General features: G+C 36.3%; 2 protein-coding genes across 2 annotated transcripts; one reads left to right on the forward strand and one right to left on the reverse strand.

Annotated features, from left to right (window-relative positions):
• The first annotated feature begins 4499 nt into the window (after positions 1-4499).
• LOC113074228 (THAP domain-containing protein 1-like) lies at positions 4500-5879 on the forward strand. The gene is made up of 3 exons (XM_026246988.1): positions 4500-4760; positions 4834-5017; positions 5171-5879. Exons 1-3 carry the CDS (start codon positions 4564-4566, stop codon positions 5483-5485), a joined length of 696 nt encoding a protein of 231 aa, XP_026102773.1. The 5' UTR covers positions 4500-4563; the 3' UTR covers positions 5486-5879.
• A 144-nt stretch (positions 5880-6023) lies between these two features.
• On the reverse strand, positions 6024-13922 carry LOC113074227 (outer dense fiber protein 2-like). Its single transcript, XM_026246987.1, has 19 exons — positions 13598-13922; positions 12618-12737; positions 12359-12463; positions 12058-12231; positions 11182-11369; positions 10957-11095; positions 10717-10848; positions 10555-10629; positions 10385-10456; positions 10161-10277; positions 9815-10000; positions 9050-9159; positions 8822-8957; positions 8558-8668; positions 8125-8388; positions 7461-7561; positions 6937-7099; positions 6727-6852; positions 6024-6643 (listed from the first exon to the last, which is right to left on the reverse strand). Exons 1-19 carry the CDS (start codon positions 13598-13600, stop codon positions 6470-6472), a joined length of 2496 nt encoding a protein of 831 aa, XP_026102772.1. The 5' UTR covers positions 13601-13922; the 3' UTR covers positions 6024-6469.
• Positions 13923-15519: the final 1597 nt, after the last annotated feature.

A 15519-nucleotide genomic window follows, 5' to 3' on the forward strand; every position in this document is an offset into this window, starting at 1 on the left:
ACATAAACCATTTAATACAATCAAGGTCTGGTTAAATTCAGGCCTTTTTGAGCCAGGGTAGAGCATGCAGTATTATATCAGTTCATGCAATAACACAACACAGACCACAGGAAAGAGACCATCTGAATGATACATGTCAAAGTGACAGAATAGACCTGAATGCAAAATAAGGGTGTCCCTTAGAGCCTGGTAAATAAAGTAGACCTCTTCAGGCAGGTTTGTGTTACATCAGGATGCAATGTGAAACCAAAACAGACAATGGCACAACACACAGCCTTTGGACTGTTTTCTATCAGCCTTACAAGGCATCATCCTAAGGCAACAGTAACTGGTCTCTGAATAATATCTGCGTCATTATAGACACAGGGCTGCTATGAATTCAATAATCAAGAGTTGTTTGGCTTGTTTATTTCAGTGGCACCATAATGACCTGCACTAACTAATTTCTAATTCAGGATTGATGCAACAGCGTGAACCAAGAAGATTTCTAAAATATGGTTGATTTGAGCAACTTCTTGCCTTATTTATATGCAAAAACTAACTGCAAAACTAAACAAGAGAGAGGACCCTGACACTGGGAGGGGTCAACTAAAATAGTTACACAGCTGCACAAAGGCAACATGTCCCAAAGGAAACCCCCACCCTCCCTTATGAAGACCATGCATGTTATGAGTTACGTTATGAAAAAGAAGACCACACCCTTTGAAAGATTCTCAACCATTTCAGAATGCATGCCATCAGCCTTTGAAGAAACAGGATGAGGAGAACAATGGCCATCAATGTATTTGTTTCTGAAACACACTAGACTGTCTACACTGTTGTAAAGAGACCAACAAAAGGGTTAAATCCCAGACGCTGATATGAGAGGCATAGCCAGGTTATTTCATAATGCGCGGTTGCACAGAGGTACCAGATCTGAAAATAGGCCTCAAGTGCTGATTAAGGGCAACTAAAAATGTAACTGGAAAAGTCATATTATTAGAGATATGGCTTTTAGGTCTCATAGAGTTAGTTTCTGATTAGTGTCTGATTTTAAAAGAACATAACAATTTATGTAACATTCAGAAACATTTTAACTACTGGTTTACTGCTTTTCACATTTATTTTCATCTCTGGTGCCAGTTACTAATAATTTTCCAGAACTAAATTTATTTAAAATTTTATTGTATTTGTATTTGTTTGAGCATGTCACTTATTCCTTTATTTTCTTATAATTACATTTATTTATTATTTTGCAAGCTTTGTCCTTAATTATTTATTATCAGGTCTGGTTTTAATATCAATCTGATTTTATATCAAACAAATGACTTTCTCTACAAATTAATAAGAATAAGGGGCCCAATAATGAATATTGCAATTTATATGCAATGCATGCTAATGTCTAAACACAAAAAACATTCATCTTTTTGACTTCAAGGAGCTTTTTTATTTGCTCAGCAGGGCTGTTGGCATGTCAGCAAGTGGGCGTGCATATTAAGTCACTGCTTCACTGTAGAAAAGTCTATGCCAGCTTTCGAAAAGCAATGGTGCAAAGCGTTAAAATCTTGCAGGTATTTTTTAAACACTTTGCATAAGCCAGAACTTAAGGCAAGTACAGAACATAATATAGTGACAACATAACACACTATCCATTACACAGTTTAGCCAGAAAAGTGCAACTGAAATTATTAATAAAAATCTTATGACCCACCTTGAAAGAGTTTATACAGCATATATTTTATTTTAATAACAGTCCAAACATTGTTATACCAGAGGTTTCCAACATTCACAAGTATAGGAATAAACCATTAACTAACCAAAACTCAAAGCTATGTTTATAATAAACACTGTACATTTAAGAAGACCATCAGTAAACAATAAAGCAAGCAAAAGCCCAGGCCTCATTTCAGAGAATTAATCCATTGACAAGACCAAGAGAGTAACAGTCGCTGGTGGATCCTCAACAGCCTAAATGCATATGTCTATAAATTAACATTAGCCAATGTAAATACCGAAATTGTGTTATTCTGAATCGACGGAACAAGGCACACAGTTGAAAACGAAATTTATTTTCTCTTTTTTCTTTGGCAGAGCATTTGGAATTAAATGTCCCTATGCAGTTACACAGATTTAAATAAATCCGCACAACGTTCTGTATCCGCGATGTTTAGTTCATATCTAGCTGTGAATATAGTTAACTTAGCTCTCTGCAAGCTAATGATCCTTTGGGCAGGGCAACGAAAAGCTTGTCTGAAAACGTATTTAAGTCATGATATTGGCATAACAAGTAATAACAGTACATTTTAGTCAAATGAGAGAGGCGTGCTGTTCTGTATACTATTAAACTGATGAAAATGGTCGTTTGAAAACGCCCAGCACGGCCCTCGGCATAGAAACGCGACATAAACCCAAGCATTCCTTAGTTTGAACTAACACGTCAAGGTATTGTGTTTTCTTGTAAAAAAAAAAAAAAATACACAACTGTAAACTGAGATGTTGTATAATGTCCTACCTTGCCGAAGGATTTGCTCTGTTTTTCTGGAGCTGGGGGACAACGGGTGGCGACCTCAACGAATGAAATAGCAGCGTTAGCGCGAGAGATCGAATGGAACGCGCTGGAGCTGCGCGAGACGGTGACATCATTCACTGCAGCAACGAGCCGAAAGTTGACGGAAAAGGACGAAGCTGTCTAGTGCGCCCCATTGTGCTTTGAATCTCTGCGTTCTACATAAAACATTATTTCTGTGTATAACATAAATAAATGCTGGCTCATTTGATTTTTAGTTTGCTGATGAACGTCAATTTTGGATAGTTTATCAATTTAATTGGGTTGAATTTCCTGACTGTAGTGAATTTAATTGGATTCTGTGTCTATTGTTAAATTCCTGGCTTGTACTCCTGGTCTGGAAAACACTGCCATAATAAATCAGATTTCTGCTGTATCATGGTGTAAAATTAAATTTGCAAGAAATGCCTATATAAAACAGGACAATAATCAAAAAAGACCAAATGACTGATATAAATTGGAATATACCTGCACATACAATTGTAAATTTGTATATTGTTATTCCTTATTTACTTTTTTCTGTTTTTTTTTTTTTTGTTCTGTTGCTATCAGTCTGTTGCACTTCGGAAGCTTCTGTCATTAAAACAAATTCCTTGTTTAAACATACCTGGCAATATAGCTAATTCTGATTTTGATGAATGAAACAATTACATTTAGTTCAGTTCAGTTCAAGTTTATTTTTATAGCTCTTTTCATGATACAAATCGTTGCCAAGCAGCTTTACAGAAAATTAAGGTTCTACAATGTATTTAGTAGTAGCTTATCAGTGGTAACTATGTCAAATATGGCAGAAATGTATGGCAAAATTGAGTTAAATCTCAGGTCTTTGAAAGGGCTGGATCCACACTGTAATTCCTGGATGTCAATCCCTTGCAAGAATCAGACAAACAAATAGAGACATAATTAGTGTAGCTGCTGTTTCGACCAAGCAAAAAACTATATGTTTAACCCATGGAATAATTATGTGCATTTGATCAGATATAACTGCAGTGCAAGATTATGAGATATTCTAATGCTTTTCCAAAGAGATGTTTTTAATCTAGATTTAAACAAGATGTGTCTGAACCCTGAATGTTATCAGGAAGGCTATCCCAAAGTTTTGGAGCCAAATGCGCAAAAGACATCCTTTAGTGGACTTTGGTAATACCAAAGTCCACAGTTTTGTGACTTACGGAGCGTGATGGATTGTAGCATGACAGAAGACTAGTTAGGAGCTAAACCATTAAGGGCCTTGTAAGTAAACAGTTTCTGAAAGCTTGACAGAGATGATCACAGTGATAATTATATTTTCTGACATAATTATATTTTCTGGTACCTAATAGAACAGAGTAATACAGGTATTAAAGGAGATATTTTTAAAAAAATATATATCTAATAATCAAGTATAGGAAAATATAAATATCCTAAAGAGAGAGAAGAGTGCTTTTGTAAACAAAAATAAAAATAGCACACAGTAAATAGAATACATGTTTTAAATTAAACTCAGACCTCATTTTATATAGGCTATCTTAACGGCCTATTCTTTTGACTTTGGCAACTAATGGCTTGCAAATCACCCAAGTCTTCCAAAAGAGCCGTTCAAGGTGGTAACCAGTTTCTTTCCCAGCCCAGTAGGTGAGAACTGTTCTGTTTAACAGTTTTACAAATAATTGGCATTTTCTGAATGTCGATGTCCATTTTCTTCTGAAAGAGAAAAGGGGAGGGTACAGAAGATTTAGCAGAGAGGAGAAATGTGGCAAAATTTGGCTCCAGGAAAAAGGAAAATAATAAGTGTATAATAAAAGGATGACTAAATCTAAAGCTGAACATATTATTATTTATTTAAAACTTTTGGTGTTTGGTGTGCAATTCGTTTAAGTTAAATCTCAGAAACCCTACAATGAAGAATCACCAAAATATATAAGCTAGTAAGTTGACGTTTTATTCTTTTTTTGGGAGGTGTTTAAATGCTGCTGCAAAGAAAAGCCCATCCCACAACCATCATGTAAACAAAACACAAATGTATCTATTCACAGGTGATGTGTAAATCGCCCATTACCACCTTTTACAAGAACGAGAACCAGCAATCACCGCACTATAAAGCCCTTGCATGCAGAATCATTCATCACTCAGGTCAGGAACTTTGGTTAAGGTCTGTAAACAGAGCTGAAGAGATGCAATCGTGTGATTTCTGCGGATACTGCCCTGGCGAGAATACCCACGGTGTCTCATTCAAGTAAGTTTGCGAGCAGTTTGCCGTTTAGCAGTAAAACAAAACCGTTCAGTTACTGATCAAATTGTTCTCTCAGATTCCCTTTAAAAGAGGAACATCGTCGTCACTGGATAGTGAATATGGGGAAGGACGCGGAATGGACTCCATCTGGATCCTCGTCTCTGTGCTCCGCTCATTTCACTCCAGATTGCTTTGAATCCGGATCAGCGCGTTTACACTCAGACGCGATTCCGACTCTATTTAATTTCACACAGTCTAAGGTAAATCTCTATCTATCTATCTCTATCTACAAACCACATACTTAAAATTAGGTTATTTAGAGCCTTAATTTTTTATGCCTAACCTTCCAACAGAAAATTTTAACAAACCATCAACAATTATATTTAAAAACGTTACAACTTTTTTTGTTTCAGAATCAGATGCTAAAGGACACTGAAACTCTCCCACCACAGCAAGGATCTACTGAATCCTCTGAGTCTTCCAGATCATCCTGCTCTGACTGCCATAAGCATCTGCAGGCCACGGAAAGAAATTACCAGCTGAAATTAGCTGCTGCTCAGCTTCAGATAAAAGAGTACAAGAAGAATCTAGCAGAGGAGTCACGGAAAGCAGCACAATGGCAGAAGCGAGCAATAGTTTTGCAGAGCGCTATCAGAGCAATGAAACAAAGGGGGTCAATACCTGCTTCAAGAAAAACATCTACACCTAAAAACAATCATTTGGACTGAAAGAACACATAGTCCACACAGCAATTTTCAAAATACTTATACATATAATTTACACTTTATATGTATACAAAATATTCTTACCAATTAAAAAATACACGTACTATTGCATTTTACATAAGCAACAGTGAACACAAGACAGGTCATGAGTTAAATAAAAGACAAAAAAAGTGCAAGTTTAACTTTACACAAAAAGAATAATGGTTACAGTAATTTAAATGTATAGCACCAACGGACATTTTACTACAGAAATTCTATGCTGTCAGTCTACTGACAACAACAATGTAACATTGAATAAAAAGATGTTTCTGCATTGTTACGATATAGATATATTCACATAATGACCCTGCTATAATTAAAAACAACTTTGGCTGAAAAATAAAATGATAAATCCTGAGTTTGTTGTCATTTTGTCTCTTAAACCAACTCGAGTACTATGCTAATACAAATTTTAAAAGGTGATGGTGATGTTTTAAATTGTATTTTATGGATATGAGATTATTAATATCAAGCTCTTACTGTACTTTATACAACCATCATTATACTGTGTATAATGCTATTATTTAAACTGACAATCACATACTGCAACAACAAAGCAATATGTATATTTGTTAAATACAAGCATACAAGCAAAAGCTTGATATCCAGATTATTGTAAGCATAGTACAATTGTCATTTTAAAATATAAATTAAAGGTCAAATTTTTGCAAGAAGAAGATAATATCTTGAACTCTCTTTATTGGATAATGGCCACCTTGAGATGGCAAAATGACACAATCTGTATATGAATTTTCATTCTAGGATGGATATGTCATACTAAAAAGAGATCTTTCTTGGTACTCGCCAGTAGCACGTACAATGAAAATGTTAAATTAATAATCCTTCAAGAGTAAAGTACAAAGCACAACAAAGTCAAGAGGTCATCGGTAGTGACCAATTACATGCCAGTCCATGTAAGGGAAGTCTAAAAAGACACCTGAAAGAGCTTCAGATTGGTGAAGGTGTGCGGAAAGAGGATCCAGTGGGAGCAGGATCTCCAAACACATTGACGTAAGAAGATTTGAGGAACTGGACATAGTTCTGGAGGCTGCGGTTTGTGCTGTCGGACTGCTCCAGTCTGTCCTTGACATCTTGTAAACGGCTCTGGTACCTCCGCTCAGCCTGTAAGACAGTTATGGGTGTTTTGACAATTTTTTGACAAAAATATTTAACAGAATTTCATATTATGGAGGATTTTCGCTGACCTCCTCTTTGGCTCGTCGTAACTGGTTGAGCTCAGTTGTTGCTCTGCTTAGTTGAGTTTCCAAGTCAACAATTTTGGACTGTGTGACACGCTCTTTAGAGGCTGCTCGCTCCCTGGTCTGGGTAACCTGTTAATCAACGGTATCTTCAATAAAAACCGAGCAATGCAAATGATTAAATCCATGTGTTTTTCAAGATGTAGTGGTACAGACCTGCTGGCGAGCATCGTTCAGGGCCTCCTCCAGCTGTCGAGTCAGAATACTGCACTCTCGAGACTTTTCTTCCAGACGTACCTGGTTGCTATGAATGGTTTCTTCACGTTTTGAAATTACCTGAATGAGATCTCGATTCTGGGAGTTGGCCTCCTCTAGCTTCCTGTTGACAACAGAAGATAAAATGAAACCCGAAAATAAAAACCGCGTGTCATTCCAAACATGTATGATTATTTTAAGCAATGCATGCCATTTTTAATGCCATTACTTTATGAATTCTGCTCTGATTTACGATGTTTCTAAGACTAAAAGAAATTATTTTTTAAAGAAAGTCAGACACCAAACAACATTTGAGCCCATGAACAAGAACTACATTTATTAAAATATATTTTTATTTTCAGCGGAAGAAAGAAATTCCTCCAGTTTGTGAATGACATGACAAAATGTTGACATAATTTCTGGTTGAACTATCCCTATAAAACATGAAACACATTTGAATTAATAACAGAAAATTTGTGACAGACCGTTCAAGGCCCTCTACTTTGTGCTGAAGCTGCTTGTTTTCTTCTTGCAACAACATGTTCTTGTGTCTCAACATTTCTGCCAGACTTCCCTGTTGCTCCGCCTAAACACAAACCACCAAAACAAATACAATTCTTTCACTAAAAACATAATATATGTAATACTGGAGATCATTAAAAATAGAACGTCCTTTTACAGTTTGTGTTTGCTTTTGTTTTAATCGGAAAATACAGTAAAAATCCCCAATTAACTCTAATTGGCCATATTATACCCTTTCTTAAAATCATATTTTACCCCACTTATGTTCATAGTCAAAGTTTCTTGCAACAAAATCTTCATCATTTAGATTTTCCACACTGTTCTTTAAAACCGACCCTCGTCTTGCTAATGTATCTTTAACACTTCAATATGTAAATTTTACAACCTTTGTTAGGAACTGCATATTACCTATTTGCATATTAAATAGGACATAGCCCGCCAAGTTGCTGAACACTGAATAGCCATTGATATGGTAAATGTTGGCAGTCACATGTTCACAGAAGTGTTGTCAACACTAAAGATCTTTGCAGCTTTTTTTGCTGAGGCATTTGTGTTCAACCAGTTTTTCTGTATGTTTTCAACATTAAACGCAAACCTATTTCAAGGACTTATACTTAATAAACACACCTTGATGCGTAGCTCTGCGAGGGAGGTGCCAAGCTCTGTGTTTCTTCTCTCTTGCAAGCGCTCTTTCTCATGAGCTTCCTGCAACTGGAGTTCAGCGTGTCTCAGAGCTTCAGGAAGTGGCTCCAGCTCCGCCAAACGACCTTGAAGCTGCCTCCTGACCTTCTGGATCTCCTGATCTATCTCGTCTCTTACAGCCTGGGCTTCACTTTCAGCCACCTGCAGACGTGCAGAATACTCATCTGCTTCGGCGCGGGTCTTTTGAACCTACGTTCATGAGAAACAAAAAAAAGTCCCCAAAACGTTCACAATATTAGTGTATTTTTAATCAAAATAAATGAAAAGAATTAACATAATTCCAAACGTTGGTTTAGAAGAGTATTATCTGGAATTCATAATTGTGATTAATGAGTATGTTAGAGTATTATGATCACACCTGGGCTTTATAGCTGTCCACCAAGCTCTCATACTGTTTCACTGAAACTTTGACCTGCTGGACCTCAGACTGGGACAACGTCAACTTCTCTTCCAAGGCAGACAATGTGGCCTGCACAAGCACAACAATTCAGCTTTCATTTATCATATTTATTATAAAGGCATAAGGAGGGATTATGGATAAAATGTGACTGGTGCTCATATGTAAAAAAAAAACAAACAAAAAAATTGATGACTTGGACATTGCAACTGCAATGGGACAAACCTTAAGGCTCTGGTTCTCCAGGCGTATAGTAGTGCTCTCTGTAGTGAACTCATGAAGGCGATCTAAAATGCCATCTCTCTCTGCTCGGGCTTTCTCTTCCTGCCCATGCAACTGTTCTGTAAGGTCTGTAATACGGCTAAAGGAACACATAAGAATGGTTTGCATGGCTTTCTGGGATGCAGGATTATGATTTGCATTATAACACGGAGGACACAAATCACCACTGACCTGTTCAACAATGTGATCTCCATCTCTAGCTGTCCTTTTTCCTTTATCTCGTTTGCATGGCGACTGCTCCAATTCTCTGCGGCTGAAACAGCATCTGCCAGCTGGGCTTCCTGTAAAGATAATTTGATCATTTTATATCATATACTGGCATTGAAAAATCTACACTAACATTAAAAAGTCAGTTTTTTTTTTTTTTTTGCTCACAGATGCTGCATTTATTTGCTAGTAAATGCAGTTAAAAAAATATATTGTTGTAAAATATTAATGCAATTTAAAATAAGTGTTTTTTATTTTATTATATTGTAAAATGGCAAAGCTGAATTTTCAGCATCATTACTCCAGTCTTCAGTGTCACCTGATCCTTCAGAAATTAACCGAATATGCTGATTTGCTCAAGAAACATTAATATTATCAATGTTAAAAATAGCTATGTTGCTTCATTTTTTTTTTGTGTAACACGTGATATTTCCAGGATTTGTTGATTAATAGAAAGTTCAAAAGAACAGAATAAAAATGTTATATTATAATCTCACATCAGTCACTTTTGATCAATTTAATGTGGTCTTGCTGAATAAAACGAACTGTCCCCAAACATTACTGTATATAGTAAGCCATCCATTTCCAGAGTCATTCCACAGGATTGATATGAGATGCGAATTACTGAGCTGTTTTTTCAACAGCATAATACTTCTTGAAACATTTATTGTAGCAAACTGTTATTTAAGAACATGTGTAAGCAGTGCACATTAAGCTCATTCAACTCACTATCTCCAAGAGCTGGGCACTGAGCTGTCCCACAGTGTCTTCACTGCGTTGTGCCCGCTGTTTCTGTGCCCGTGTGGCTTTTTTCAGGGCCTCCTTATCAGCCTCCACTTGCTGTCTGAGGTCACGCAACTGATTCTGCAGGTGATCTACCTCCCCCTGCTGCTGGCTGATGGATCGCTCTAGATTCTGAACCAAATCAACACACTTTCATACATTCATAATATAACACATATACTTGATTCTATCAAGTTATTCAGCTATCAACTGCACATGTCAAGAAGAATAAACACTATAACATGACAGTGGCACATGCCATTAAGTTGTTAGCCAATGCTGTATGCATTACCCTGATCTGCACATTGAGACGGTTATTTTCTGCCTCTTTATTGCGAAGCTGACCCTGCAGATGTGCTCGAGTCGACTCCAAGACTTTGGACAGTTCAGTGGTGGTCTTTGCACTGTCCTGTTAAAATGGAAATTTATAAAGGTTCACAAATAATTGTCAGTGTCGTGTCTTAAAAAAAAAAAAAAAAAAAAAAAAAAAAAAACATGCTTAAAAATACAGTTTACCTTTTCACTTTCTAACATGGAAGTGAGTTGGTTAATCTCTCTGTCTTTGTCCTGAAGCTTTACAAGAATACGCTGGAATACAGAAAGGAGTTAATGGTTATAAAATATAAATAAATCGAAAAAAACACCCGTTTACAGTGCAACATGCTTTACACAAACATAACACAAACCGAATTTTCTGCTTCCACATCAGAAAGTTTTTTCAGAAGCACGTCTTTCTGCTCTAAGAGTCTTAGTGATTCCATCTGTTATAACACAAAATAGTATAGAAAGGTGTTTTAAGTACATTAAAATGAAGTTGTTCAATAATATTATTTTGTGCAGAGCAGTACTTCTCGACTATGCTGTTCTCTCAGAAGATGTCTGAGGGCTCTGTTAGTGCTCTCAAAAGTCTCCAGCTTCTGCAGCAAGAGCTCTTTCTGTCGGGTCAAGATTGTTGAATCGGATCCGGACATCTTTTTCTCCTGGACAAAGGTATGAAAATGTTGTTTCTGGCTCTTTTTCAAGATATTGTATTTTCACATTTTTACAAAAACCAATCAGAGATGTTTTGGAAGGTGTATTCTGCTCACACTCGGACTCCTGGACATATGGCTGACTGTTTCACGGAGGGCCGACACCTGCTTGGCGGCTGCACTGCTGTCCATCTCTGCTTCCAGCAGTTTCCTGAGGAGAACATCTTTGTCTGGCTGCAAACTGTCTCTCTCTGATCTAGACAAGAAGAAATGGTGCAAACTGAATTTTAAATTTGTTATACATAATAGCAAAATGTTAAAATGTCAACAATTTCATCATACCTCCCAAGATCATTCCCCTCCAGCATTTTTTCCATAGACTCCCGTAGGCGGGAGTTCTCCTGCTCTGTGGCCTCCAGCTCCCGGGCGACCTCTGCAAGCTCCTCCTCCTGCTCAGCGATGACGCGCTGTGATGCGCTCAATCTCTCCGACTGACGCTCTAGCAGCTGCTCCTTCTTACGAAGCTCTACCTGCAAACAGACATCACACACTTTTATTTATTTCACATGTGTACCACATTAACTGTATTATACAACACTATTCTATTTACTATATAAATGTCTGTGTGTGCAAAATAATCATATTATAATTTATTGAATTTTTTATAAAAAAAAATACATTACATTTTTACATTTATTTATTTAAGAAGTAGACAAAGTTATTCAGTACGGATGCATTAATTTAATCACAAATGATAGTAATGGTTTCCACAAAAATATTAAAAAGTACAACTGGTGTCAACATTGATGATGATGATAAATATTAGATTCATATGATTTCTGAAGTATCATGTTACACTGAATACAGGAATAATGGCTGCTGAAACTAAATTCAGCTTTGACATGCTATATTAAAATAGAAAACAGTTATTGTAATAACATTTCACAATATTACTATTTTTACTGTATTTTTTAACGAATAAATGCAGCCTTGAGTGACAGTTAGAAACTTCATCCATAATCTTTAATGATAGTGTTAAATCATAACCACAAAAGAATATATCTTTTAGACCTAAAACTATAGTGTATATGTGGTGTATTTGTTATTAATTAGTGGATGAATATTTTCTGGGATATAATTTTGGTGAAAAAAAAAAATGAATGACAATAAAATTGCCTTTGAAAAATGTCTCTATTTCTCCAATCTCTTATTTCTCACCTCATTTTTCAGAGAGCTGACCTCTGTCATAAGGCTGTCGATCTTCCTCTCGTACTGATTGATGCGTCCATGCAGTGCCTCTTCTTCATCCGTGGAGAGATCTTCTATTCGGAGAGGAGACTGGGAACGTTCTGGTTCCTGTGGAGGTGTTATCTCCAGACGATGAGATGGCCCCTAAAATATACATAAATATCAAAACATCTAAAACAACAAAAAAACGTTTCTTTCATGCAAAGTGTGTAATATTTTACACAAATTGTGCACAAGCACAAAGGGAATTTATCTGTAATATTTAATTGACCTCCCACTTATATGAAGTCTCTCGTGTTGAGACCTTGCCAGGTGGGATCCATGGGACCCTCGTCTTCACCTTAGCCGTAGGATGCAAGCTACTTTTAGTTTTAACCTGGAACATAAAAGACATAAATGATGAGTGATGGGTTTTTATTTCTCAGAAGCATTTATAGAACTGAAGCTCCACACCTCTATAGACATTTCTTTATTCTTGTGTAATGATCATTGTATTTATACATTTAATAATATTTTGAGGATGGTTATACCTGGGCTGTCTTTGTAGGGCTGCATTTTGTGCTCTTCTTCACATGCACGTGCACAGGTGTGGTCTCGTTCACATGCACGTGCAGAGGTGGGGAAGAAGAGCTTGTTCTCATTGATTTTCTCTGCAAAAAAGATAAATATCAATAAATAGGCATTCATGAATTAATTTTATAAAAACATCCAGATTGTACGACTGCTAGAACCAAGAAACATACAATCCTGTATATCATGTAATGCATGGTCATGATTAATATACATGTTCTACATCACTGATATTAATAAGTAGGTGGCATGTAATATTTGACATCTCTTAAAAATGGGATGTCTGATGATCTAACAAATAAATTAAAAATGCATTATAAATAAAAAGGTATAAAAACATATATGTGTGCACACATACATTTTAGTATTTTAAATTAAAATAAAAATGCATCCAGTCATAACCACACACTAACTACACAAGTTATGTACCGGTCTGTGTTTATGGATCAGGGAACACATGTCTGAAGGATCATTTTACTGGTCTTACATCTTCAGGTCATGTTTCAGAGGACAGTGCTCAAGACTATGAGAGGTAAACCGAGACCACCACAACAGACCCTCCTACAAATTATGACTTACATCTGGCTTAACGTAAAGGTTACATCAAATTCTCTATATCCAAGAACATGTATGTTCATAACCATATACCACCATTACATCACAAATGGACTCAGAAGTGAATGAAAGCCAAATAGGACACTGAGCTGCAAGCTAATAGGCAATTAACCTCCAGAGGAAGCTGAAACGAGCTTTTACGACACATAAACACAAAGACACATAAACAGAAATGACACAGAAATCATGAGTAAGACAGAGAAACTGCAAATAGAGCAGGAGAATCATATGGTCCATTAATCAGTAGAAGAATGGTTTGAAGATGTCTACAATACAAAGTCGTTAAAACATGAAGCGAAACTTATTTATTTGCACACAATCTTACCATGCGAAATTACAAACATTCAAGCGTCGATACGGATAAAATGTATATAAAAATAGTTGCGAACTACTTCAGCTTTCTTTTCATCCCAGAGTCCCGAAACCCCTTTCTTCCGGTGGGTAATCGGTCTTTCATTTGATTGGCTGATTCAAAAGGTTTCGTTGCAAGTGCGTGATCGTGATTGGAGGAAATCGCCTGACCTTGGTCAACGTTGTTTAGTACGTGGTCTATAGCAACGGTGTCCCTAGAAACCAAGCCTAACAAAAGCCCAAGCTTCAGTTGTTGTCAAGAATACAAACAAAAGCGTAGAATCTCTGTTTAACGACACCCCAGCGATGATCTTTGTTCGACCAGAAACTATAAACAAGTTGTGGAAATGCTATCTATTATTTTGGTTCAGCATCGGTTTGGTGAGCCATGTGACAAAAACCGGAAGCTAACAATACAAATTTTCTATCTAGTAGATTGTGTTTTATTAACATCTACACCTACCCCAACCATAAACCTACCCTTACAATAATTCAAAAATAGTTATTAACGTTGTACAGTGTGAGAAAATTTACGCTATATTGACATGCGCATGCCCAGTAGTTTTGTGGTAACGTTATGCCTTCTGAAAACGTCAAGAAGCCTAAAAACCGCGAAGCTTTCAAAATAAAATCGTCAATAAATAAATAAATTGGATATATTACAAGTGTAATCTGTTTGTTTAAACCAACCAATTTTAACGTTAAGATTATAAGTACGTTTCACAGTAAAAAAAAAAAAAAAACACATCTAGTTTATTTTACTATAATGTTTTCCACAATATAAATAATGACAATTTCACATCTTTGGCATCAACAAAATCAAAGTTGCTCTTTTTATACAGTGTATGGGTTTGCTGTAGATCTTGACTGGATTCTTGTGGATGCAGTTTCAAAATAAAAGTCATGCAAAGGCGTAATTTAAGCAATCATGTCTAAAACACCACAAGATGGTGATAGCGACCCTTTTCACTGACAATTGTCTTTCAAAAGTTTCATAAAAGCCCACACATACAAAAAGTCTTTTTATGAAAAACAACAACAACAACGTTGCCACTTGCCATTTTTTTAAACTTGATTTACAAATATAAAACAAAACCACAGTATTTAACACAACAAACAAATCATTCATTTAAACTATAAAGGTAATATTTTAGCACTTGTAGAATTATTACATTGTTATGATAACATTATCTACACGAGTACCATATTTAATTTGCCAATAATACAAAGCTGGTTTTGATCTGCAAATCTACCGCATATTTCAGTTTATCTGGACTCTGTCGTTTTCGCCTGCACGCGAGTAACCCCAGAGTGCAGTCTGGACGATGGGGCGGGGCGACACTTCGAGGCGGAGCGACACGTGTCGCCCCGCCCATATTTGTTTTCCCCGCCTTTGACATTTTCCTCCGAGCCAGCAGGGGGCAGTTTGCGTTGAAACAAACAGAACGGTGGCAACTAACAGCAGCAGAGTAATAACGCTATTCCGTTGATTGCTTGAGGTGAGTAAAAGTGGTTGTGTAAATATCTTATAAAATGAAATGCAATGTTCGATCATTTTTTTTATCCATGGTACGTTCAATTTGAATAATTATTGTTAATAATTGTTATAAATTGCTAATTTTATTGTTCTTTGTGGATTGTAACAGTACACTCTGTACATGGGTTTAGTTCATAGGTTCGATTTTACAGAGGTATGGCATCACATTTGTCAAGTTATTTGAACAGACATGCATGATTTTTGTGTGTATATTATTATTATTATTATTTTTCAGGATGACATGATCAGAAGGTGGTGGTGTTCTGTTCTCCTGGACAGCTTTACTCCGCAAATGTATGTAGCTGTTTGAATGTTGCTACATGAAACATTACTCTGTACTATATCTAGCAATATACCTA

This window comes from Carassius auratus, unplaced genomic scaffold (genome assembly GCF_003368295.1).
Source record: "Carassius auratus strain Wakin unplaced genomic scaffold, ASM336829v1 scaf_tig00014024, whole genome shotgun sequence".
Taxonomy (NCBI): Eukaryota; Metazoa; Chordata; class Actinopteri; order Cypriniformes; family Cyprinidae; genus Carassius; species Carassius auratus.

What these genes read in the sequence shown, in the direction of transcription:
- LOC113074228 (XM_026246988.1), top strand. Translation starts at nt 4,564, where the DNA reads ATGTGTAAATCGCCCATTACCACCTTTTACAAGAACGAGAACCAGCAA. An exon ending in ACCCACGGTGTCTCATTCAA is followed by an intron (nt 4,761 to 4,833) that starts GTAAGTTTGCGA and finishes TTGTTCTCTCAG; the next exon opens with ATTCCCTTTAAAAGAGGAAC. An exon ending in TTAATTTCACACAGTCTAAG is followed by an intron (nt 5,018 to 5,170) that starts GTAAATCTCTAT and finishes TTTTTGTTTCAG; the next exon opens with AATCAGATGCTAAAGGACAC.
- LOC113074227 (XM_026246987.1), bottom strand. An exon ending in ATATGTCCAGGAGTCCGAGT is followed by an intron (nt 10,849 to 10,956) that starts GTGAGCAGAATA and finishes ACCTTTGTCCAG; the next exon opens with GAGAAAAAGATGTCCGGATC. An exon ending in GTCTCAATGTGCAGATCAGG is followed by an intron (nt 10,001 to 10,160) that starts GTAATGCATACA and finishes GATTTGGTTCAG; the next exon opens with AATCTAGAGCGATCCATCAG.